We start from the raw sequence: 24328 nt of genomic DNA on the forward strand, positions 1-24328 counted from the left end.
CAGATACCTAAACCCAATGTTCCCTTGTAACCACAACCCTATCCCAATGTGTAGGCAACCTCTGAGCTCATATTGGACAGAATTTCTGTGGCATTGATGGGCCAAGGTCCCTTTTTTTAATTTATGAAAACCAAAGTTTCAGTCCATTTCAGTTCCATTACTTGAAAAAAGTGTGCGAATAACATCAAAATCATGCCTCAGCCCCCATGCAGAAAGGCCATTAAAGGCAAAATGACAAAATTCAAATTTCTGACCCAACCCCCCCCAAAAAAAATTTAGTTCTGGATCTATCCTTGCTTGTGGCATCTTTTTTTCTTCAGAGAGTTCTCTGACAGATATTGGCTGTCATTAGAAAACATGGATAGAGCAGTGAGTAGTTGTGAAAACCTTCATAGTTCCACTGGACAGCACATGCTAATCCAAGCTTCTCCTTGTTTGTAATTTCTTCGGTTCCAATCAGGGCTGGAGCATATGTTCTACCTTTGTGTGGGGTACTGCCTTCTGGTGCCGTAGCCCCGCCTCCCCGATGAGCCCAACCCTGCACTCCTGGTCGGACCCCCAGCAGGCGGCATGGTAGGTATCTGACCAGGCATGTCCTTAGGGTTGAAGAACATGGGTCCCGTTGCTGGGGGTTGGCTGGATGGTGGCTGGGCTTGACTGGACCTGGCTGGCTGACCAGCAGCAGGCTCCTCCTGGAAATTGTGGTTTGCAGGAAAGGAGAGATGCAGTGTCAGCCTTCAATGAAATTATTACTTGAAGCACTGACAAAAAGGAAATCAAGTACCTGGAATACATATGTAGCTTATGTTTTGCCAGGTTTGTCAAATGCTATTCTCAATGGTTAATTGAGAAGTGACAATTAACACACAGGTGTCAGTGACAATCACAAAACAGTGCACAAAACTGCAGTCAAAACCTGTCAATCTAGAGGGCAAACCATATTATTCTTCACAAATTTGAGATCATGATTAATGTTGAAACCTTCACTTTCTTGCAGCAGGTATTATTTCAATCATATTTAAGGCCCTGAAATGTTTCTGATCTTGTAAGTGCTAAAATACTACTTTACTGTTCCATGATATTTTTAAGTTCTACTAGGAAAACAGTGGTTCTAAATATGCAAATGCAATGTAAGAGCAGCTACTGCGATTACCACAAACACTAGTTAGCACTACCAACGTAATGAAAGGAAGTTAGTTTGTAAAAAAAAAAAACAGACGAGGCAAGATGTACAACAATGCACATTGCCTCCATGTTAATTTAACTATACAGCAGCCTTATGTTATTGGCCATAAGAGCAAGAGCAATGACCTAGCAAATAAACACAAAACAACAGTCATTTGCTCAACGCAGGAACGGGCTGATGAACATTCAGATATTGTTAGTGATCAATGTGGACAATGCAAATATACATACAAAGCGATATTCCCTCCATCTTCTCTGTTAGCATAGGTTAAACAAGAACACAAATAAAAGCCAATTTCAATATTTTTCAAGGAGGCAAGAGCTACTTCAATTTCAGAAGCCGCAGCATTTGGAAGGGGGGGAGTGTAACATCCCCATGGTGTATTCATGGATTCATAAAACCCAAAGAAAAGATGATTCCATTTCAAAGAGCCACTGGAATGAATGCGCTACATGCCAAAGTTTGCAAGGGCAATTCCACACAAAAGTGAGAATTGATCATGCTGACTGACTGACTTTAAATTATCTGTAAATCACACACCAAAACCACTTTTTTTAGAAATGAAGGTGGAAAAATCTGTAAATCTGTTACCTCTTATTTCCACTGTCATTTTTGGAAGAACTTCCAGTTGCTTACGAATCATACTGATGATGGTACCAGCACAACCAACTTTCACTTTGAATGCAATTGCTACTTAACAAAACTATCTTATGTAAAGTGGACAACCTCCTTTATTTCCCATTGGAGGCACACTAGTATGACTCATCCGTACCGTGCATTAAAAATAAAAAGACTCATGTTTCAAAAAAATATCACGGGAAAAAAATTATGTATGTTTAAAACAAGATTCCCATCCACGTGGCTTAATAAACCAGAGTTTGGTATTTTGTTCTTCATTATTCTACGACAGATAGAGTGCTGGCATATTGTACTTGGCTCATGGAAGTCACAGATGGCCATGGAAGGTGTGTTTTCAAAGGCCTTTTGAAATTGACGCTTTATCAGCAAAAATATCATCAAAACCTTGTGAAAATACAAATATTAAATGCTAAATCCTGATCAAGAATCTACTGTCTCTTGAGTAGTCCAAGATTAACCAAAGATGCTATATTTTCAACGGAGCAATAAACAATGCCAATAGTCTGGTGTGATTTGCATTCCATGGATTGGTCTCCGTAAACATGTAACACCCCCTCCCCCGGCTAGCGGCTAGCTTAGACTGAAGTTAGTCACCCGTGCACAACCAAAACTACACAATGAGTGCCATTTGTGGAATGAAAAGGGCAGTGCGGTGAAAGTGATCACTAAGCCAATGCAGATGTTGGATAACGGACAATAGGCTCCAATTTACAACTGAAACACACAGCAGTGAAAACTGCACATTATTCAACCCCTAGAAATATTCCTGGTGATTCTGAAACAACATGATGCAAGCTATGTATGAGTACAAGTAATAAAGGTGTGAACAAAGCAGACATGAAAGGGTGCCGTATAATCACCACTGCTCTGGAATCTAATGGGGAAAGGGAAATTCGGAAAAAATTTAATTTTCATGTTGATATTAACCCCTTTCAGATTCGGCTAAATGTAATATGAGAGAAGGTGACTGAAGTGAAGGCAGTTTGCGATGGTGCTAAGAGCTGGTGGTGAGGTAGGGAGGCTGTACATAGGGTTTTGTTATATGAGTAAGCATTGGTCCCTGCAGCAGAATATGTTCCAAAAGTATGAAATTTCTCATATGCTGTACTTTCCCCACAGCCAAACATAAGAATTTTTCATAAATCAGTGCATAGATTTTCTACAGGTATATGTAGAGCCTAGATTCCCATTGGGCAAAAATAGGAGGGCACCCCACACCAAATTCTTGGACCAGTTTCGTTTTTTCAAAGATTTCTGCACAACTAGCACTTTGTGCTCCACATTCACAAACGCTAGTTTAATGCATGACCCAAGTTTTCTTGCCAACCCGAGAAATATGCTAACTATTTGCAGAATTTTCTGTTGCGATTTGCAAAAATTCCTCACATACAATAAACAGAGTCACATCTGGAGTTAGCACTGCTCCGGTAGCAATCTATGATTTTAGCATACTTACATGTAGCTACTGCTTATAGGGTACATGCTAGAGGTCCAACAATCCCTCAACTATGGCATGTTCTGAGATTCCCCGTAAAGTATGCTACAGCAGTTTTGGATGAAGTTATCCAGGTTAGTCTTCGCTTAGCTACATGTTGTGATGTTCTACTGTCATGTTTGGTCGCGGAACCACTGTGCAAGATGCCCTTGAACTTTTTTGCTTGACAGAGTTAGCGGGGGAAAAATAGCCCAGAAGTAGAGGATATGAAGCAGGAGAAATGAAGAGAACTGCCGAATGGAATCCTTGATACCTTTTCTTGCATATGTTGGCTGACCTCATAGGACAGGGAGCTCATGGAACTAGATCGAGACAACTGAAGCAGGCAGGAAATTGAGGTGAAAATCAGAACAAAACCAAAAACACCAAATCTAACGTGGGGGGGGGGTTGGGATGGAATGGATGGTCCAGGACCCACCTGTGGCCCTATACCAGCAGACTAGACTTATATGGCTTCATTACTGAGACATATCTGATGCAGTCATAATTCCCGCACCAGAACAATTTTGCCTTCTTACATTTCGATCTCCTACACAACTTGCCATCTAACAATGACAAATGAACAGTTCATTTTGCATACGGTACGATGTACATGTATGTAAGTGTGACAGCACCGTTTTGAACAATCCTGTGTGTGAACTAAATGCCAAGTTTTATTGTTTTCAACAATAAACTTTATACCAGGTACCCTTCACACTTCTAACTTGGATCCCTCTGCTATAAATCTCAACACAAAGCACACTGAATCTGATGGGAGACTTGACCTAACTCTAAACCTAATGGCCCCTTTTAGCTCCAAATGGCATTCTGGCCTTTACAGTGCTTGACTGTTGTAATCATCGAGTATTTCCTAAGCAGTCTGATCAAGTGACAATTTACGTTGATGACTCTGCCTACTATGACCACAGAAATATGCGATTATTGACAATGTTTGACTGATATTGACTGTCTGACTGGTAAGAGCTCACAAAAAGGAGATTATTGGGTAACATGTCAAGCAGGAAAAGCTGGAGCAAACTGTGTACAATCATGTACATGTAGTTCAAGTCTTGGGGGTTTCCTTTGAAACCGTTTGCTAGAGGGGATTCTAGATACTGTGACAGTGACCCTAAGCTAGGCTCTACTGTTTGCAAGTGACCAAACGAATCTAAATGAGCAAAATGTATGAATGTTCTGCCTGTGTTTCTCCTTTCCACACCTACTGTAGCCTTGTGTTTGCAGTTTCAACATGAACAGTAATGTACATGTACGTTGTTAAGTTTCCCTAGCGGAATTCTTGGGTAACAAACCTAAAACGTTATCCTTTTACACCGATCAAAGCACTGAACACTCATTTGAAAATATTCAAACCAAATGAAGCTGGGTAGGTGCCTGATGGCAGGTCTGGTGTCTTATGAACTTTGGACAGCAGCATGCACATGCCACAAGCTAGTTACCAGACCTTTCCAGACCTTATCCCACCATCAAAGACAAGTCTGCATTGGGTATTTACAGGAAAAACTCAGACAGAATGTTGTACTAATTCACATGCTGCTTTCACAGTTCAAAATTCAGTATCATGGCAAAATTAAAGTACATGTACATCCAATGATGAGTGCATGGGAGATGAGTGCATCTTGTCCAGAAACTCTGTGCAGTGACAGTGAACATACACATTCAGTGAGATGCAGAAACTCAAACAGGTGAACAGTTTCAAAACTTCAAACGTTAAGTCAAAGTATGTCAAAAGTGGTCTTGATTTTAGAACAAGTTAAAAATAATCAAAATCAAAAAGCAGTGGTACATGTATATTCACCCCAACCCCCAAGGGACCATTGAAATTAGGCAGAATCTGTGACTCTGTGTAATTAGCCCTGTGAAAAATGAATCATATAAAAACTGTGTGTCTAAAGTCAAAGTGGTTCGTATTTCTAGAGGGGCTACTGTCAAAGGTCTAGAGGAATAGCACTGTGACAATTCACCACCCTCCATCTGCCAACCTACTGGTCTGAGATATTCTATTTTATGAATGCTGCTTCTGCTTATCGGGGATGCATGACTTCCTTGGGCCGGGGGAGGGGGGGGAAACTGACTGATGTTTTCATATGGGAACTCCAGTTTCATTTTGTTACAGGTACATACCCACGTATCTTTGGTTTGTGTAGGGAAACCCCACAAAGTGCAAGAAAGACAATAGGTGCCAGGAGAAAGCAAACTGTGAAGGACTCTTTCAAAAGCGTAAAACAGAAGGGAAAATAATGTAGATTGCAAAAAATGAGCAAAAGCCTGGAAAATGGAGTTAACTCTTTTTTTGTGGTTGAGATTTAGTCTTGTCTAAGCATAGAATGACCTGATCTGGCTATGAACACATCAGGAATGTTATAATGCCCTCCATGGAATATTCTCCCTAATGCTCCTTATGACCAATCAATGGTGACAAACAGAAAGCTACCTGCATGGAAAACACTGGGACATCAGTGACTCAGTGTGCCAAGCCCCATACAAAAAGCACGGCGGCAGGTTTGCGTGCATTCAGATGAGATTTAGTCACTCCTTCTTTGCAAATGAATCAGTGCCCTATCCCACCCCCCACTCTCATCAGCAAACAATGATCACAAGCTGTTACAGTGTTCCTATAAGCAGTCCCCAGAGGCACACCAAACGGACCAGAAAATAGGTCCAAGTTGCAAGCAATTTCCTCAAGATTGCCACAGAATCTGTGATGTTCAATAGATGTGGAAAAAAAAAACCCAGAAAAGCAGTGAGCTGTATTATTGCCCCCAAGACCAGTGCAGCATTCATTAGAGCCAAGAGGGAAACAGTTACTGCACTCTCTAAGAAAAGGAACTGAAACATTAGTGCTGTGCACAGTACTAACGGCTTGCCAACACCAACTAAAACAAGAGCAGTCTTGTTTATATACCACCACCAGCACTTACATTCTCCTCTTGTTGAGACTGGGCAGGCTGTGTATTGCCAGCTTGGTGCATTGATGGCCCTTGCTGCTGATACTGTTGTTGATCTGCTTGTGCACTGATGCTGGCATTTGCATTATTGCCAAAGGTGTTTGGATTGAAGAACTAGTTTAGAAAGAAAAGGAGACTAAATTCAACCTGTCAATAGGATGCTACTAGTAGGCTTTTCATATCAGATAACCGATTGGATATGAAGAGAACCTTCTTTGATCCTCCAAAATCCACCAATGTGCAGGAAGCGAAAACAAATTGTGTAATGCTACTTTCGAAAGGTACGAGTCCGACGTACAGTAATGGTGGTGGAGCTAATTCCTTCTGTATCTTTCAAATCCTCTACAGCCTGCAGGTTTGTTTTTCGAGGGCTGAGGTTAAAGGTTGCCCCAGTAATATCAGACTGAGGGGACCAGTTCTCTTTATTTTACTTTTGGACTGAATTATGAGGACCCTTGCTGTCCCCGTAACAAACTTGTCCCTCGTGATAAGTATCCTTCAACACGTGTGAAGTCCCCACAATTATGGTGTCACTATGTCTGCATGTGCCACACACAGATGAATGGAGTGACACATGACAAGGCATGGCTGCGTGGCATTTACCTGCTGCTGCTGCTGCTGCTGCTGTTGTTGCTGCTGTTGCTGTTGCTGCATGCCTGACTGATCCCCATGTGATGCTGGGCTGGCTGGTGTCTGCGAGCGAGATGAGGGGTTGGCAATTTGTGGCTGCTGGATGGAACCACTCGCATCATCTGCGACTGTAAACCAAGAAAGTAATACAAGTGAGATTAAGGTAATACAATATGGGTATCTAAGTCCCCTTTCTGCTGCATATGTAACACATTTTCTCTTACTGAATAATCGTCACAAACACTATTGCCGGTATTCTTCATCTAGATATCCAACATAACAGCAGAATGCATGAAGAAAAACCCTGAAATCCAGAAATGCCTTTAAGAGTAAAACATCTGTTGCATGTGGAACATTGCATGTTCAAAAATGTGGACTTGCTTATATCTAGAAGTGGAAGACTTGTTAAGAAGGGCAAAGTAAAACGTAACCTAAGAAACTACTCCAAAAGTCAATGTAAATGCATAAGTAATTCTTTTTGTGTGCAATCTTTTCATCAAAAAATACAACTGCCGTCAAGGACACATTCACTGTCTTTTAATGACTGGTAATCATTTTTCAAGTAAAGATATTTCAAGAAAATATTCATAACTTGACAACACGTGACAGTGTCTCCATCAGGCTGGTTTATTGATTTGTCCAGTAGAAAACTAACCAGTAGTTCAGGAACAAGTGAACGTTTACATCTTATGCATGCAAGCAAATACAGCTTTTTTTCCTGCAATGGAGGTATTTATATTTCCCTACCAGGTGCAGGGACAAAGAAGTTCATGTTGGTAGCCGAAGGTCCAGAGGGCAGGGTTTGGAACAGGCTGCTTGGTGCCTGGGCTGAGGAGATCGTCGCTGGCTTAGCACTGCCTTGAAGCACATCTACATAGTTCCGTTTGGCTGTGAGAGTTTTATCAAAAGAATCCTTCACATGCTTCCGTACCAGTTACATTAACAATTAACAGAAGTCCGTATTTCCATAAATATAAGCATCTACAAATATCTGAACACTGACAGAGAAAAACAATGAGCAAATGAATACAATACAAACAAATAAATGATAAACACTTTGTATGTAAAACAACAGAGTTTCAAAGCATGTGAAACAGTTAAAGCTTTCCAAACATTAGAATAAATGCATGAAACAGACTTGGAGATCTTGAGCGAGTACACATGAATGAAGCAGTCAAGACTCTGGAAATTTTACAGTTAGTGTATGAAGCTGTGAAGACTCATTGAAGCTTCATACGCATGTACATGACACAGACAAGACAAAGAGGATGTCTGGCACTTCAGATCTGATTTACGATGTTTCTTATCATCTCTGGTTTCCCTCATTTTCAAACTCAGTGGCTGGTCCGCACTTACCCGGTCTCCTAAATTTGTTGTCTCCTGAGGCGGGAGGGCCAGATGGTCCCTTGGCATTCCCTTCGCCCTGAGGGTTAGGGGGCTGTGTTGCAGACGACTGGAGCTCGCGGAATGTAGGTGGGGCTGCAGGGGCTGCTTCACTCTACAAATTGCATTTGCAACATAAATTTTTTTTCATGTAGGTTTGTGACCAAAAAAACTTGTTTATGAAGAACTTCCCTTAAAAGGATCAATTTGAAAATGACCATTTTCTTTGGTACAAGAGATGGAATATAAGGGAAAAAAAGCAAAGGTGACCAACAAGGAAGATGCCGAGGCATGTGAAAGATAATTGAAACAAGTTCCCTAGCTAAGAATCTTAATAAATCCCACTGAATCTTCCACTTTGCAGTTTTAGGTGACAAATTCTTCACAGTTCAATATTAAGGAAGTATCCAGTAGAGTCCCAGGTAAAGTGATAGTGGGGGAGGTCTACGTGTACCTTCCACAATACTGCACAATCCCCTGCAAACTGCAGGGATTCTGAAGGGTCTCGTCAGAGGGTTAGAGAGAAAGGGAGCGAGGAATAGAACTTATGTAACACCAGTTCAATCAAGAAAAGTACTAACAGAGACCCTCTGAAAGAGGGAGGAGATTAAGTGGGGATAGAGGATGTGGTTTGGTGAACGTCCAACTTACTTCTTCCTCGTCGGCGTTCACATCTACCCATTTCCTCTTCTTCTCATCCCACTGGATCTAATCACGCAGTGGAAAGAAGAAGTCATGGCTGAATTTGGGTCACTTTGATCTTCTCAAGAATGCATATTTGTAGCAAGCTCTGCTTCAGAGGATTCTTCCAACACTTCTTGCAATTTAACCCTAACCCCTTGGCTCTTGCATACTGGACCTCATCAAATCCAACAGATACAGTACATGTATTTGTCTAGATGTATGTACATGTACTTGTACAAGCAGGTCACTGTACCAAACTTGATCAAATCCAACAAAATGACTCTGTTGGAGCTTGAGTGATACAGTGTGGATGGGTCTATGCAGAATAGGACGACTTGCACTGCAACAGTAGGCCTACCAAACCTGACAAACCAAGCATAGTCCAACAGTTGGTACAGCAAGCCAGACGCAATACACAATGACCCTGGACCATTGATACCAGGTACAACGAATTCAACAAGAAGTTCATCAGGTACAGTACCAATCCTGCCAAAACCTCACAAAACCTGCTTTTGCAGTATGGCAGGTTTGGGGTAGTTAGGGTTAAAGCCTGTAAGATTGTAAAAATCCATTAATGTTCATGGAGATCTTCCTATGATTCAACCAATCAAGAACAGATTTGAAGTTTTAGTACAGTGTTTCCAATGCACTGGCTCTGTATATGCTGGTTGTCAATTTATTTTGCTGCTTTTTGGGTGTCAATTCAGCGCAACTCACAAGTGTTAGCAAGTACAGTGACAGCGTGCACAATTCTAATTAAGCGAATTACATCTTGTTTTTATCTTCAAATTTTTTCTACGTTGTGTTCTCCACACAAAGCCCGGGACTATGCTAAGCTGCAGAATATCACTTACAGACTTGCTGCTATCATCAGGGAGGTGCACCTGGTTGCTCCGCCCAACCACTTTGCTGAAGAACCCGCCGAACCATCCCCGGCCTCCACCCTGACAACAAACCACACCGGGCAGAGATTACATACATGAACACAAGCATTTAAAAAGTCTTAACAGCCTCTAGTTGCTTCAGATGCTGCTATCTGTTGGGTTAACTCACACATGTATATTTTCAGTGTGCATAATTGGAAGATACCATTACTTACGGTGCGTTATGGAATTGTGTTGCCATATTTAAGAGGCACAGCCACTAGAACCCCTTGAACACAAGAACATCAGCCTGAATTCAAGTGACAAGCTATTTAAATAAACTGCAAAAAAGGCATTCCTTTGTCACTGTGTGCCCCGTTATTTTTTACTGGTCTTGTGACTGGTCTTTTGTCAGGTCTTGTCTCAAAGCAAATACTGAAAAGAGGTCATACAGTCTTGAATCACGGTAAGTGACATTTTGACCATCTTTCTGTTGCCATGAAACTCTACTGACAGGCATCTCTGCTGACTGAATTTGGTCTTCAGCGATGATTGAAAGTTCATCCAAGTTAGGGGCAAGGAACACAAAAACAGTCTTCACCTGTTTCGCTTTGGGCTTCTCCTTTGGCTTTTCCTTGGCCTCAAGCTTTGGCTCTGCAACTGTCGCTGTCTTCTCCTCCCTCTGGGGAGGTTTGGTAGAGTCCGTGGAATAGGTGCGGACCCTTCCACCCGGCGTCGCTGGGGGAGTCAAGGTGTCAGCTGGCGAGGGTGGATTGCCAGCCTGCGTTGAACTGTACTGAGTCTGACTGAATGAGCCCTGTGTGTTGAGAGAAATTTGGACTTCATGCGGCACATCTCAATCAAAGGGAAAGCGGGTAAGTGATTGTGACTGACAACCAATTTGCAATTGCCATGAGTAATTATACATGTGCATCATTTGCCTGTCAGTTATAGTCGACGAGGCATGTATTTTATTTAGACTGCTCTTGGAGCAAATAATGGCCAAGCAGTATGGCATGATTGATCAGATCAGTAAAAAGACCAGATGGTTATTACATATAACATATATTATTACAATAACCTAAGGAGAACAGCTGATGCTCTCTCAACAGTTTGTCTCATCCACTAATGCGCAACTAAGTCTAAACTTAATACCATAATTTTCGGAATATGTAAGCCACCCGGTGTATAAGCCGCAGAACGGAAAAATCGGCAAATTAAGATTTACAGTCGGCATATAAGCCACACCGATGCATAAGCCGCACCGCAGTGCTGACGACCTAACCACGAAGGTGCTGCATGCTGAAACATGTGAAGCGCCAATACAGCATGTACAGTAAGTCACTGGTTCTACTGCACGTGCAATCCTAATAAAAGTAAGCAAAATGCGAACGAGTGTCACCATAAAAAGTGAATTTTAAGTCCTCATATTTAATATGTTTTGTGGGCTGGATGGTGGTCCTGCGTGAGCCGTGCATCAGCTCTTGCCTTTTTTCCAGCGACCGGCAAAATTTATGCGCTTGGGAAGGTACAATAAAATCTTGGTAACTTGAAGTCAGTTAAGTGGAAAGATCATTTTATCTTGTAGGTCGACTATTTCTTGCAAAAGGAATAGGCATTTATAAAAAAAATAACTCGAGGCTCTGTAACTGTCCACAAAACTACATCCGGTTATCTCAAGGTTTTTGTGACACCGATAAAAACAAAACCACCAAACTGCTTCAAAAATGGAAAATCTGCTGCGAGTCCTCGAATCGACTCATCACATGACGGTAATCAACTAAAGCTTCAATTTTTTTTTCAGTCAACGACGCAGGGTGATTGGGTAATGTATCAATTTGATGCAATCACAGAGTTTCGATGCAGAAACCTTTGATACGGGAATTTAATCTGGTCTGTGTACATTTTTTCTGATATTCGCCTGTGAAGGGCGCACCTATAGCCAGTTAACATCAGATTTTCTCACCTGAAAAACTGCCGGGGACAGTTCTTTTTCCCGCAAATTCTTCAACTTTGCAATTTATGTCCGACGCCCATAGAATATGTAGGGAGGCACAGCTCTTGAGTAATAGGCATCAGTATTTTCATTCTTCTCCCTGTTTTTTTCAACTGCCAAGTAAAAATTGTAGCGCATGTCCGCATATCTGCCAGTTCAAATACAAAAGGTCCATAGCGTACACATGTACAGGTGTCACCTGAGGGCATGTGTGTTTCTGCCAATTGTTTCAATACGCAGGAGTTGCTAATTGTAACCTTGTCTCTTGTAAGTGTGGTTCCACTCCCTAGCAAATCAGCTTACCCAAAGGAGGTCTTTCATCCCCAGTTCTTTTGTGTATGTGTACATGTATGGTATGGGCTCCCCAATTCATTTCTAATTACTAAAGAAAGGCATGTCCGTTTTCTTGTTGGTTAGGGCTGAGGCCACTTAGTAACACAGTCCAAGTGTAGGATGGTCTTCCGCACTTTGACCCAACCAAGCACAATGCGTTAATACATTAACCACTGAAATGAAAATGAGTACTTCAAATGAGTGTTCATGTTCTCCGAGGAACAAATAAGGAAAATTTTGTGTTAATATGTCATCCAGCATCAAGTGAGTACGGCATACAGTCACTAACACAAAAACCTATGAACGCAGCACATTTTATGCCTTGAACACGTACCTGCCTACAGTAATTACTTTCAATGTCATCAATTGGCACATGACACACAGACATCTCAACACAATCGTTACTCCTATTTTTATTTAAAACCTATTAATGGCTACAATCATATTTCTTTAGAGACCACACCTTAACCCTAACTGCCCAAGGGTTGCTGGCCCTAACCTTCCCCATTCACACAAAGCCAAACACCCATATGGGACTTTGTGCACAGAGACTGTTAGACTTTGTTTTTCTGAGGTATGCCAAACCCAATGCAAAAGCCAGCTGTTATAGGCCTACCAGACCTATCCCCACAGAATTAAACACTTTACTACTGTTTAATTCTGTGTGGTTGGGGAAGGTTAGGGTTAAAGCTGTGTGTCATGTGACCAGTGGTGACACCAACACCACAAAACCCAATACGGGCACCTCCAAGAGTCTACAACGCGTTGGCAAATCACAACACGTGAAATTTGTCAACCCTTTCTGAACACGTCATCTGTAACATTTCAATGTCTGAATGTACATTTTGACCTAAACTGGATGAGCAATTGCAGCAGCAAGAGTGTCATGAAGAAAATAACAAATATTGAAAAGTTCAAACTAAATCACATGATGACTGCATTATGCCGTTATTACGCGTTATAGGGTTCTGAGAACTTTTACACTAATACCAACTAAGCAATTTTTGGTGGTGATCAAATAATGTTTAGTATGCAAACCAAAGAAGTGCATTTTTGATGAAATCAGATGACATCACAGAACTTTCCAAATCCCATGCACATACGTGTACTATGACAGATCTTAGCTTAAAAAAGTGAATTTGAAAATGTCTCATTCTACAGAGATTGAAAAGAACAACCAAACACAAAAAAGCTTTTCATAAAGTTCTTAAAACAAATGGCGGTGGCATCATTATGAAGGCAGAGTAACATACATGTACATGTATGCACATCCTAGAATCAGGACCGATGTTTGCACTCAGTTTCAAGTTGATATCACTGGACCATTATGAAGTAAACCCTTGAAAAATGACTCAGAAAAAAAAAAGAAACTACACAAAGCCTGTGAAGCAGCGAAGCCTGATCAATAAGTATCACATACAGACAGTCCGACTTATAATACATACGTACATGTACAATGTACATTAACAAGGCACTGGCAGTGGACCGAAAACAAACACTATGAGGTCAGTGTATATGCAGTGTGCCGGTTGGTGCTCATTTATTACATCGATTTTTTTTGTATTCAAGATGCCATCCGTGCTACCGGTACATGTAGCAATTTCCGCACTCGCTATTTTCTGCACTATCACCACTATGGAGATACAACTGCCAAGAATTGAAGGATAAACAAAGATTTGCAAAATGCTTTGCAAAATGTTTTGAGAATGCACAAATTACTATCTCAAAAACACTGAATAAGATCCTAAACACAACTTTCATAGCACGTGGGTGTGGCTTGATGTTTTGCTTGCTGAGAAACTGGTGTGTACCCCATATTTCTCTTGACATCTGGTACTGGCTGGTTCTCAGAAGTCTTTAACCTACAGCAAAGTACAGATATTACCTCCTGCTGGAACTTGTCATACTTGAGCGCATAAAGGATGGGGTTGACCGCGGAGTTAGCAACCAGCAAGATCATTGCAAATTGAAAGAGTACCAGGATTGACTGATTCTCTGGCTCCTGGTACATGAACAGTAACACAATGTACATGACCTTCTGTGGCATAATGAGGGCAAGAAATGCAAGGATGACCAGCAGCAGGGCATGGATCAGCTTCTGCCTGGCTCGCTGCAGTTCGTTGGGATGCTGCATTCCAAGATTCTGCCTTCTACGGGCGCTCTGCTTGAGATTCCTCAAAATCTGAATGTACATCCAGATCATTGCTGCAGCTGGAACAGCAAACAGCAGCAGGGCATTCATGAGAATGAAAATGAACCCTAGAGGGTGTGGATCACATCCAGGTAAGAAATGCTCGCCACAGTTTTGTTTTAGCACACCTAACCAAATTGTTCCCGAAATTTCTATAAATGCAGGCACAACCCAAACAAACAGGATAAGAAAGGAGACCTTTCTCCTTGTAAAGAAACTGCAGTGATGCAGTGGCCGAACGATACCTATGAATCGTTCAAAGGTGACCAGTAACAGAGATAGTGCCGACTGCCCAGTCGAAGATCTCTCCATATAATTAACCACTATATAAAGCACTTCAACCTCCTGTGTGCGATTGTCATATTCCGTGATGACATATGCATGTACAATACCAGTGATACACACCAGACTGTCAGCTATTGCAAGACTGAGGAGAAAATAGTGGGTGAGGCTGTGCAAAGCTTTGCTCTTGAGGATTGTCAGACTAACAAGGAGATTTCCAATCACTCCCACAATGCCAATAGAAATATCAATACCAATCAGGAGTGAGCTGGCCTTGGAGTCGGGCATCCCTGTGGCTGGTGCTGATGTTGGCTGTAGATCCATAGCCGTTTCAAAATAATGTAACAATGCTTGAGTCCATCCACACATAGAATACTCATGCAACCGCTACTAACATTGCTCACTTGTTCACTAAACTCTCCCAATACATCTAATGCGGCTCAAGCCAAAAGCAAGGATGACGTTAATAGTCCATCAGCAAATCCGTGTTAGTTTGGCTCAACCGCAAGAGAATGAATGCTCAACGCATCCACAGCAGTGTTGACTGTACATTTGTAGCTATTCTTTTCCCGAGTCTTCAGAACTCTGCTTGCTACCTTTGATAAATTCAGAGAGGCATGCACTGATGTTAGTAGAGTTACAGGCTATGTTGGCTGTTCGTTCTTTGTGGGTGAAACAGACAGCTCGTACCCTTCCCGCATGTATACTAGGGCTGAGCAATGGCAAGCTGTATATCATGATTGATCAGTATATTAATGAGACCAGGACCTCATTACAATGTTGAACAATGACAGTGCGGGGGACAGTTAATAATCTCTTGACAGTCTCTGACAACAGATTTGGGGAGCTCAAAAGTCAAGTCAAAACTTACTCATCAGATATTGGACAGCAGATAACGGGTGCTTGATGTATTACTGATTTGTGATACGATTTTTTTCTTTCATTTTTTTCTTTTCGTTGCGCTGTTCCTTTGCCATGTGATTTAACCGAGTATAACGGTGCGGGAAATTCCAATAAGCCCCTTACGAGTGAACTTTGACCCACATCTGGTGCACTGAGTTCTTTAAATTCAAGTGAACATAACTTGAATTCTCCATACTAAAACCACTGTAGCTATACCTCGTACATGTAATTCGGGGCAAGCTTTTGCTCAGTTACAACACACTGATCTCAATGGATAAGAAGGGCACAGAGGAACCAGTCCACTCCAGAGATGGTGGTCGCTATGCAAAAGCTTGCCCCGAATCACGAGGTATTGCAACAGTGTCTTTAGTCTGGGGAATTCAAATCGTTATGTTTACGTGCAGTCAGATAACTCAGCGCACCAGATGTTATTCAAATTCAACTCGCAAATGGTTTATTCAAGTTAGTCTTCGTTTAACGTCATCAGAAGCTGAAGACTGTAAGTTCACTTGCGTTTTCATCATGTTTAAATAACGTTTGATTTAAAGTTACTGTGTTTTTATTTATACTTTTCTTACGTGACTTGGGAAACTTATTGCAATATTCTTGTGTGTATTTGCTCATAATTTGAGTCGATATTTGGAAGTTGTACTTGAATCGTCGCATTTTGTTTGGGCGTATGCGCCTACACAGAATTGCATGTGTGCTTGTAGATGCATTTACCAGTTATGATATGTCATTTGTAACGTTCATTTTCTTATAGTTGCTTTAAAAAAACGATGATTAAAATGACTTGTGTTTCAGTAAAACTAGGCACCCTGACTGAAAAGAGACTGCTAAAAAGATCATTTGTGCTACCAAAAAAATTTTCAAATTTAACTATAGAGCAAACAGCTAATATTGTCATTACACAAATACAGTTTACATGTACATGTAAGTCCAAGGAATGAAGTTGTAATTGCTGACCTGGAACAGCACTAGTAAATTTATGATGGTGAAACAATGACTACACCTAGATATTTAAATGACAAACTTTCGAACAACTTTCAAAGCAGCATTGTTTGCAGAATAGGATCTCTATGTCCGACATACACCACAACGTAGAGAATAAACTCTTCAACGAAAAACTGAATACCCCCACATGAAAAGAAAAGTCTTAATTGAAAGGCGCATACATCCACAGTCTCACAGACTGTCAAGGACACCTTTCAGTAATGTAAAGCACTGCATTAGCCATCTTAGCACTGCAATCCTAGTACCCCATGTTCTAGTGCTTCCGTCAATAGGAATAAACTCCCTGGCCAGGCACATTTTTCACTTGATAGTTTTTCTTTGGAACAGATCAAGGAATAAACAATCACGTACAAGCCCAATGTCAAAGGAGTAATTTCTTCAACCTTAATGAACAATTAAAACGTCTGAACTTGACATTACTCTATGTACTTCACCAACTGAACCATAAACTCTGTTACAAACTACTATGAAAAGGCACAAATTACTGTCTAAAAACACTAAATAAGATCCTAAACACAACTTTCATAGCACATGGGTGTGGCTTGATGTTTTGCTTGCTGAGAAACTGGTGTGTCTCCCGTATATCTCTTGACATCTGGTACTGGTTGGTTCTCAGAAGTCTTTAACCTACAGCAAAGTGCAGATATTACCTCCTGCTGGAACTTGTCATACTTGAGTGCATAAAGGATGGGGTTGACCGCAGAGTTAGCAACCAGCAAGATCATTGCAAATTGAAAAAGTACCAGGATTGACTGATTCTCTGGCTCCTGGTACATGAACAGTAACACAATGTACATGACGTTCTGTGGCATAATGAGGGCAAGAAATGCAAGGATGACCAGCAGCAGCGCATGGATCAGCTTCTGCCTAGCTCGCTGCAGTTCGTTGGGATGCTGCATTCCAAGATTCTGCCTTCTACGGGCGCTCTGCTTGAGATTCCTCAAAATCTGAATGTACATCCAGATCATTGCTGCAGCTGGCACAACAAACAGCAGCAGGGCATTCATGACTATGAAAATAAACCCTAGAGGGTATGGATCACATCCAGGTAAGAAATGCTCGCCACAGTTTTGTTTTAGCACACCAAACCAAATTGTTCCCGAAATTTCTATAAATGCAGGCACAACCCAAACAAACAGGATAAGAAGGGTGACCTTTCTCCTCGTAAAGAAACTGCAGTGATGCAGTGGTTGAACGATACCTATGAATCGTTCAAAGGTAACCAACAGCAGAGATAGTGCCGACTGCCCAGTCAAAGATCTCTCCATATAATTAACCACTATATAAAGCACTTCAACCTCCTGTGTGCGATTGTCATATTCCGTTATGACATATGCATGTACAATACCAGTGATGCACACCAGACTGTCGGCTATTGCAAGACTGAGGAGAAAATAGTGGGTGAGGGTGTGCAAAGCTTTGCTCTTGAGGATTGTCAGACCAACAATGAGATTTCCAATCAGTCCCACAATGCCAATAGAAATATCAATACCAATCAGGAGTGAGCTGGCCTTGAAGGAGCCAGGCATCCCTGTGGATGGCACTGATGTCTGTAGATCCATAGTTGTTTCAAAATAATGTCACAATGCTTGAGTCCGTCAACACATAGAATACTCATGCAACTGCTATTAACATTGCTCACTTGTAGACCAAACTCTCCCAATACATCTAATGCGGCTCAAGCAAAAAGACGTTAATAGTCCATCAGCAAATCCCTGTTGGTTTGGCTCAACCGCAAGAGAATGATTGCTCAAAGCACCCATAGCGGTGTTGACTGTAGCTAATCTTTTCCAAAGTCTTCAAGACTCTGATTGACACCTTTGATAGATTCAATGAGGCATGCACTGACGTTAGTTGAGTTACAGGCTACGTTGATTCTTTGTGGATGAAAGAAATAGCTATTATCCTTCCTACATGTATACTAGGGCTGAGCAATGGCAAGCTGTATATCATGATTGATCAGTACAGTATTAATGAGACCAGGGCCTCATTACGATGATGAACAATAACAAAGTGGAGAGGGGACAGTTAATAATCTCTTGACAGTCTCTGACAACAGACGTGGGGAGGGCTCATGTCTAAACTTAATCATCAGATATTGTACAGCAGAAAATCAGGTGCTTGATAAATTACTGAATCGTGATTACGATTTTATTTCTTTCAAAACTAAATTGTTTCTTATCAAACTGTAAGAATCAACACAATTGGCCTATTTTACAAGCTCTGCATTGGTTTTGGTTTCTAAGGTCCACACATTGTCCACTACACAGAGTTTTCATTTAGGCACACTTTAAAAAAATGACTGCAGTGACTTTGTGTTTCAGTAAAACTAGCTACCTTGACTAAAAACAGACAGCTAAACAGACTGCTAAAAAGACGGCTGAACAGATCATTTGTGCTACCTTGAAATATTTTCAATTACTATTAAGCTATAGAGCAAATAGCTTATTGTCCTTCCACAAATACAGTACATGTAAGTCCAAAGAATGTAGTTGCTGACCTGGAATAGCACTAAATGACGGCAAACATTGACTACACCCGGATATTTAAATGTCCAAATTTCTGACATCTTTCAAAGCAGCATTGTTTTCAGAATAAAATCTCTACCTCCGAAATGCACTGTGATGAAGGTGATAAACTCTTGTACAAAAAACTAAATCCCCCTGACATGAAAAGAAAAGAGATTGAATTAAAATGCATATACATCAACAGTCTCACAGATTATCAAGGACAAAATCCATTATTGTGAAGCGTTCCATTAGCAGTGGCAATTGCAGTGGCAATGCTATCATCCCATGTTCTAGTGTTTCTATCAACAGGAATACAAGCCCTGCCAAGCTATCCTTCACTTGACAGTTTTCCTTTGGTACAGATCAGGAGAATAAACAATCACATACAAATCCAGGGTTCTCCCCAGGATTTCTCAAATCTGTGGGGGATTTCCATTGTGGTTTACCAACATTTTGTGAAGCCATGGCGTTGGATTTGGCGCCCGCCCAAGGGCCCGAAGATTTTTGGACTTTAGATGCTCTCAGCTGCATTTTAGAACATTTCCTGGGCTTTACAAGTACTTTTTCTCAGGAAAAAACACAAGAGACTCAATGTATTTGTTCTTAAATTTTGGATATCAATATTTTAACAAATGACCAGTTTTCCTTTCCTTTTGTTCTATGATGCGGTATCGGCGGCTTCCCTTCCTTCGCCGGCACCTCCGTGAACGTGCTGCAGGTGGCTGCTTTGTTTGCCTATGGGTTTCCCTCAGCATGGACTGCTGATGTTATTGGCTTAAGAAAAGAGCCTATCTTTGAGTTCCTGCCACTGTGCGTGAGACAAAATGTGGTGATATGGCAATGAGAAATACCGTCCCCGTCGTAGAAAGATGCCATTAATACTTTTTCATGGCTACGGCTGCCGCCATGAAAAAAAAAACGTGTGTGGGTTCGATGTTGTAAGTTCTGTGAATGGTGTAGTATAAAATTTTAACCTTCGTAAATGCAGCCCCACTAGCGTATTGAGCACACGGCACAGGGGAAACACACATGCACGTGGGTGAATGTACGCCGCCCATGACGGAAGTTCAGATTTCAAGCGACACCAGCCAAGAGGAACGTTCGGTGCCAATGTATATGTATGGTGTGCAGTGTGGCCGCCGATGCGTGGTGCACAATGCATGCACAGTACTATGTAGGCTACCTTTAGTAAGTACATGTACACGGAAAAATGAAGGACTATTTACTGCTTTTTCGTCTAGAATTTCCAGACATGCGAGCTGCATTATGTAAGATAATTCTCAGCCATACTATCATAATAATAATGTGCATATCGGGGATGAAAAAATAGATATCGGCCCATTTTGGGGGATCGGACAGAAACAATTGCATATTGGGCCTGATAGGCAAGTTTGTACGTGGGGAGAACCCTGAAATCCCATCAACAATTAAAACCTCTCAAGGTGACACAATTCCTGGAGAAATTGGCAGATTAGATCATGTACTACACCAATTGAACCACAAACTCTGTTACAAACTACTTTGAAAACCCTCAAATTACCGTCTCAAAAACACTGAATAAGACCCTAAACACAACTTTCACAGTACGTGGGTGTGGCTTGATGTTTTGCTTGCTGAGAGACTGGCGTGTGTCCCATGTTTCTCTTGACATCTGGTACTGGTTGGTTCCCAAAAGTCTTTAACCAACAGCAGAGTACAGATATTATCTCCCGCTGGAACTTGTCATATTTGAGTGCATAAAGGATGGGGTTGACCGTGGAATTAACCAGCAGCAAGATCACTGTAACTTGAAGACACATTATGAAGGACTGAGTTTCTATGTCCCTGTATAATGCCATTGCTAAAATGTACAAGACCTTCTGTGGCATAATGAGGGCAAGAAATGCAAGGATGACCAGCAGCAGGGCATGGGTCAGCTTCTGCCTGGCTCGCTGCAGTTCATTGGGACCCTGGATTCCAAGATTCTTCCTTCTACGGGCACTTTCCTTGAGGTTCCTCAAAATCTGAACGTACATCCAGATCATTGCCGCAGCTGGCACAACAAACAGCAGCAGGGCATTCATGACCGGGAAAACCATTCCATGGATATATGAATCACATCCATGTGGGTGATTCTCTGCACAGTTTTGCTTTTGCACAACATACATGTACCAAACCATTACCCACATTTCTATAAATGCAGGCACAATCCAAACAAACAGGATAAGAAGGGTGACCTTTCTCCTGGTAAAGAAGTTACAGTGATGCAGTGGTCGAACGATACCTATGAATCGTTCAAAAGTGACCAGCAGCAGAGATAGTGCTGACTGTCCAGTCGAAGATCTCTCCATAAAAAAAAGCACTAAATAAAGCACTTCCCCCTCCTGTGTGGGATTGTTATATTCAGTTATGACATACGCATGTACAATACCAGTGACACACACCAAGCTATCAGCTACTGCAAGACTGAGGAGAAAATAGTGGGTGAGGCTGTGCAAAGCTTTGCTCTTGAGGATTGTCAGACTAACAAGGAGATTTCCAATCACTCCCACAATGCCAATAGAAATATCAATACCAATCAGGAGTGAGCTGGCCTTGAAGGAGCCAGGCATCCCTGTGGATAGCGCTGATGTCTGTAGATCCATAGCTGTTTCAAAATAATGCCACCATATTTTCAGTCTGTCAGCACAAAGAATACTCATGCAACTGCTATTAACATTGCTCACTTGTTGACCAAACTCTCCCAATACATCCAATGCAGCTCAAGCCAAAAGCAAGGATGACGTTAATAATCCATCAGCAAATCTGTGTTGGTTTGGCTGAACCGCAAGTGAATGATTGCTCAAAACATCCACTGCTGTGTTGACTGTAGATGTCCTTTTCCCAAGTCCACAAAACTCCGCTTGCTACCTTTGATAAATTCAGAGAGGCATGCACTGATATCGGTGGAGTTACAGGCTACGTTGGTTGTCAGTTTTCTGTAGGTGAAAGAGACAGCTCTTATCCTTGCTACATGTAAACTAGTTCTGAGCAATGGCAAGCTGTATTGATCGGTATATTGAGACCAGGGCTTCATTACAATGTTGAATAACAATGAGGGGGGACAGTTAATAATCTTTTGACAGGCTCTGACAACAGATGTAGGTAGCACCAACGTCAAAACTTAACCATCAAATAGTGTACAACAGAAAATCAGGAGCTTGATACTTTACTGATTGGTGATGCAGTTTTTTTCTTTCAAAGTTAAACTTTTTTCTCTCAAACTGCAAGACTTCAAACACAATTTGCCTATTCCACAAACATTGCATTGCTTTTGGTTTCCTCCATTCACACCTCCTTTACTCTGCATAGTTTTCATTTGGGTACACAGTAAAAAACACAACGACTACATTTACTTGTGTTTCAGTACAACTACCCGCATTGACTGACAACAGACTGCCAAACGGATAATTTCTAATTACTTTTACACTCTAAAGGAAACAGCTTCTTGTCCTGTTCAAATAAATTTCAGGAATTTACGTGTAGTTGATGACTGACCTGGAATGGCAATAGTAAATGAGAGTAAATACTGACTACACCTACACTTTTGAATGGCAAAATTGTTGACGCTTTTCAATGCAGCATTCCTTTGAGAATAAAATCTCTACCTCCAAAATGCATGGTGATGTTGCTGAAAATTCCAGCATGAAAAAGTGACTTCCCATGAATTCAGGGGTCAAAATTAACGGTGGTCCGCTGGCACGGTGCCTCCAAAAAATTTATCGGGCCACTGAATTTTCCCAAAACGATGGCCCGGCAGGACAGTGGTCATATCAGGAACACTGCCACATTTTTAAGACTTTCATCACATTTTACAACTCGTGTTTCAAACAACCGGCGCGGCACTTTTGAGTTCACGGTATAATACGGGCGATTCACAATAGCGTGCAACCAAGAGTTTGCAACACGTTGGCCAATCATAACGCGAAATTTGTCGACCCTTTTCAAACGCGCATTGGGTCGACAAATTTCGCGCACTGTGATTGGCCAACACGTTGCAAACTCTTGGTGGCGCACCCTTGTGAAACAGCCGTATTCCACAGTCTGCGCTGCCAGGCTCATGTGCCACACGCACACATAGTGGTGTGACATTCTGTTCACTGAATGGTTGTGCATACAGCTCATACACGTGCAGTAGGCACCTGCCCTGGTATGTTGGCTGGTACCATTTTCTAACGATGCCAGTTTAAGGTTATCTCCCACAGACACCAATAAAACCTTTACAGGTCGCGTCGTGTCAAGATTGTTAAGTACAAGCAATATAACCTCAAATTCAATTGGTGAACACAAAAAATACATATATACAGACAACAGATCGAGCTCTGGGAATTAACTTGTAGAAATCTTCCTGCAACATCCTTTTTTTTTCAATGTGCAGCTGTCAAGTTGCAGGGGTGTATGGTGGGTTGTACAATGCTATTTTGAGCAGGTTGCATTGACTGGTTGCAGGGTTACCATCATACCTTCTTTGGCAGTGGTACAGTGAATGGGCAATAATTGCTTGTGCGTTTTCACCACCGCAATAGCGAAATACAAAGGAACTTGTGAAAATAACAGAACTTTCTTTCCAAATGTGGCAAATGTACGGTATGCATGCAAACAAATTAAACAAGCTTTCAGATGTAAAAAATTGTTGAGAGGTGTTTTGTGAAGACAGGATTTGTATTTTATGTGTTTTTCTATTTACTTACCAAAATAAATTTTACGGTCATGCCAAAAATTTAGAATCTGTCACGTTACCACAAGCAGAACTGGTTTTTTGGTCTTAAAAAGTGTATTTAAGTCCAGCCAGGCTGGCTGTCAGCTGTGTTGGTAGAGAAGTTCCACTGATGCAAATGGGCATGTGTGGTGGGCCTGATCAAATTTCTTACATGTACTCAACCTGGGCCACTGAATTTCCACAAGGACCAGTGCGGTGCAGTTCCCCACTGGCCCTGCGGGCCACCAAGACATTGAAGATAATTTCAACTCCTGATGATATGAAAGGAGAAAACTCTTAATTAAACAGTGCATCCAGTTATAATCAAGCTATTTCAATCTACTATTACTCTCCATGTAGAATTTCTATCAAGGACTCCTGCTTATGGACTTATTACATGTAGGTCATTACACAGAGGTCTCACAGATTGTCTAGAACACCGTTCAGTATTGTAAAGCACTGCATTAGCCATCTTAGCACTGCAATCCTAGTACGCCATGTTCTAGTGCTTCCGTCAATAGGAATAAACTCCCTGGCCAGACACAATCTTCACTTTA

At 41.5% G+C, this 24328-nt stretch overlaps 1 protein-coding gene across 1 annotated transcript in view; it reads right to left on the reverse strand.

Annotated features, from left to right (window-relative positions):
• Window positions 1-341: 341 nt before the first annotated feature.
• The window catches only part of LOC147797454 (uncharacterized), a 61390-nt gene continuing 37403 nt past the window's right edge, over window positions 342-24328 (reverse strand). The window contains 10 exon segments of the mRNA XM_087143181.1: window positions 342-692; window positions 1417-1440; window positions 3574-3636; window positions 6239-6379; window positions 6869-7023; window positions 7643-7783; window positions 8252-8393; window positions 8930-8986; window positions 9817-9906; window positions 10427-10642. Of these exon segments, the coding sequence (XP_086999307.1) occupies window positions 477-692; window positions 1417-1440; window positions 3574-3636; window positions 6239-6379; window positions 6869-7023; window positions 7643-7783; window positions 8252-8393; window positions 8930-8986; window positions 9817-9906; window positions 10427-10642 (1245 nt within the window). The 3' untranslated portion in view covers window positions 342-476.

This window comes from Acanthaster planci, linkage group LG11 (genome assembly GCF_054643075.1).
Source record: "Acanthaster planci isolate LZ-2023a linkage group LG11, COTS_SCS, whole genome shotgun sequence".
In the NCBI taxonomy this organism is placed as follows: Eukaryota; Metazoa; Echinodermata; class Asteroidea; order Valvatida; family Acanthasteridae; genus Acanthaster; species Acanthaster planci.